Source organism: Macrobrachium nipponense, chromosome 5 (assembly GCF_015104395.2).
Source record: "Macrobrachium nipponense isolate FS-2020 chromosome 5, ASM1510439v2, whole genome shotgun sequence".
Lineage (NCBI taxonomy): Eukaryota > Metazoa > Arthropoda > Malacostraca > Decapoda > Palaemonidae > Macrobrachium > Macrobrachium nipponense.
In genome coordinates, this window is record NC_061107.1 from 116,670,306 (window position 1) to 116,672,227 (window position 1,922).

A 1,922-nucleotide genomic window follows, 5' to 3' on the forward strand; every position below is an offset into this window, starting at 1 on the left:
CTTCGTTGCCTCCAAACCTTCTGCATACTTAAATTTCTGAAATAATTACGAGAAGATAAAATAGAAATCATCATTGTTACTTCAAAATATATGCAGTCAACATGCCAATACAACCACACACCCAAATAGAAACGCAACACGAAAATGTCCACGAACGCAATCTAATCACTTCGATTATGTATACAATTTCGATAACTGTACATCCCAAGGGAGCGTGAACCTATATATGTCCAATCCTAACTGAGGCTCCTCGACGACTGCACTCATCCGAATACGCTAATGCAACCTCATATACAAATGCAGAAGCATCAGAAACACGTCCTTGCATAAATGGCCTCGTATATATCCATATAACTGCATGGATCCGAGTTGTTGGAATTACTGAGTTCCGGAATCTCCTCATTCATTCGATGCTTTCAAAAGTAAAAAAAAAAGTAGTTTATTATAAAGATGTTGTATAGTTATAATCAGTGATAGTTTTTTTAAATCTTGCATCGATGGTAATCATGTATAATCAAACAGCCTAACATATGTGAAATTAGATTAGTAAATAAATAACTACGAAAACCTCCTCTGTTGCATCGTCGTCCCGAAGACTTGCCATCTCATCTGCAGCAGGCCGAATGCGTTTTCCACCACACGATGAGCGCAAGATAATCTGTAGCTGTATATTCGTTTGGTGGGATCTTGTGATTGGTGGGAGTAGGGCTTCATCAACCATGTATTGGGAGTGAAGGCATCGTCGGCGACTATGTGGAATGGGATGAGTTCGTCGTTGTTGGGCAGATTTCTGTCTTGTGGGAGTCCTGCTCGGTTGTTTGCGATGGCCCTGGCCAGGTTGCACTCCTGCCAGGTTCCTCCATCCCCAGCACCTCCTTCTGCACCGACGTCGACGAACAGGAACTTGTATTTTGTATCGGAGAGGGCCATGAGGACGATGCTGTGAAACTTCTTGTAATTGAAATACAGTGATCCTCCACCTTTGGGTTTCTTGATCGTGACGTGCTTCCCATCCAGGGCTCCCACACAATTGAAGTAGTTCCACTTGGAGGCGAAGCGTTTTGCTACGTCATTCCATTCTTCTGGTGTCTTGGGGCATTTCATCACTTCTGGTTTGTATATGTTGATAATGGCTTGGTAGACTACTGGGATAAATCGGCATATGGAACTCTTGAAGACCCTGAAGCTGTATTGCAGGCTTGTATAGTCGTTCCCACTTGCCAGGTGGCAGATAGTGACCGCAAACTAGAGTCCCACCTCTTGTGCACGCCGCATCTTCGTGTCCTTCTTCAACAGGGGCGTCAGCCTTTTGACCATCTCCTCGAACAATTCAGGGTAGATTCGTAGAAAGTTCTTGTGTCCTTTGTGGTCCTCCTTGTTCAGTTCTTGTAGCAGCTGGCTGTAGTCCCCATGTAGTTGCCGCCGTGTCAGCCACTCCGGAGCCCAAATCCGCCCTGCCCAGCCAACTACACGCCAACTCCATAACACTCTGCTAGGCACCGCAGGAACACGCAGTGAGGTGCCCGTAACCCACCGCCTGGGTCCGCCCCACGCCGCCCAATAACAGTCATTTTTTCTCCCCACAGGGTCAATTTTGTAACGGTTTCTTGCGGTCCCACTCCGTAACAGCCCGCAACACGAAAGTGCGTAGATGTAAACCTACCTTTAGATGACTGTCCCTTAGCCTGCCGCCCCCTTTTCTATGTAAGGTATGTTGATGATATCTTTGCCCTTTTTAGACGTACGTAATTATGATGCTGAGTCCCTTCTTGAGTTTATAAATGTACAGCATTCCAACATTAAGTTTACCCTAGTAAAAGAAAATGAAAACCAGCTTTCTTTTTTAGATGTCCTTGTTTTAAGACAGAATAATATTTTTAACACCACGATTTTTAGGAAAAGAACATTTATGGTTAAAACCA

At 44.6% G+C, this 1,922-nt stretch overlaps 1 protein-coding gene across 1 annotated transcript; it reads right to left on the reverse strand.

Annotated features, from left to right (window-relative positions):
* Positions 1-558: 558 nt before the first annotated feature.
* On the reverse strand, positions 559-1,104 carry LOC135215905 (uncharacterized). Its single transcript, XM_064250860.1, has one exon. The coding sequence runs from the start codon at positions 1,102-1,104 to the stop codon at positions 559-561; it is 546 nt and encodes a 181-aa protein (XP_064106930.1).
* Positions 1,105-1,922: the final 818 nt, after the last annotated feature.

Bases quoted from the DNA above. Each gene is read 5' to 3' on its own strand.
- LOC135215905 (XM_064250860.1), bottom strand. From the start codon at position 1,104: ATGAAATGCCCCAAGACACCAGAAGAATGGAATGACGTAGCAAAACGC.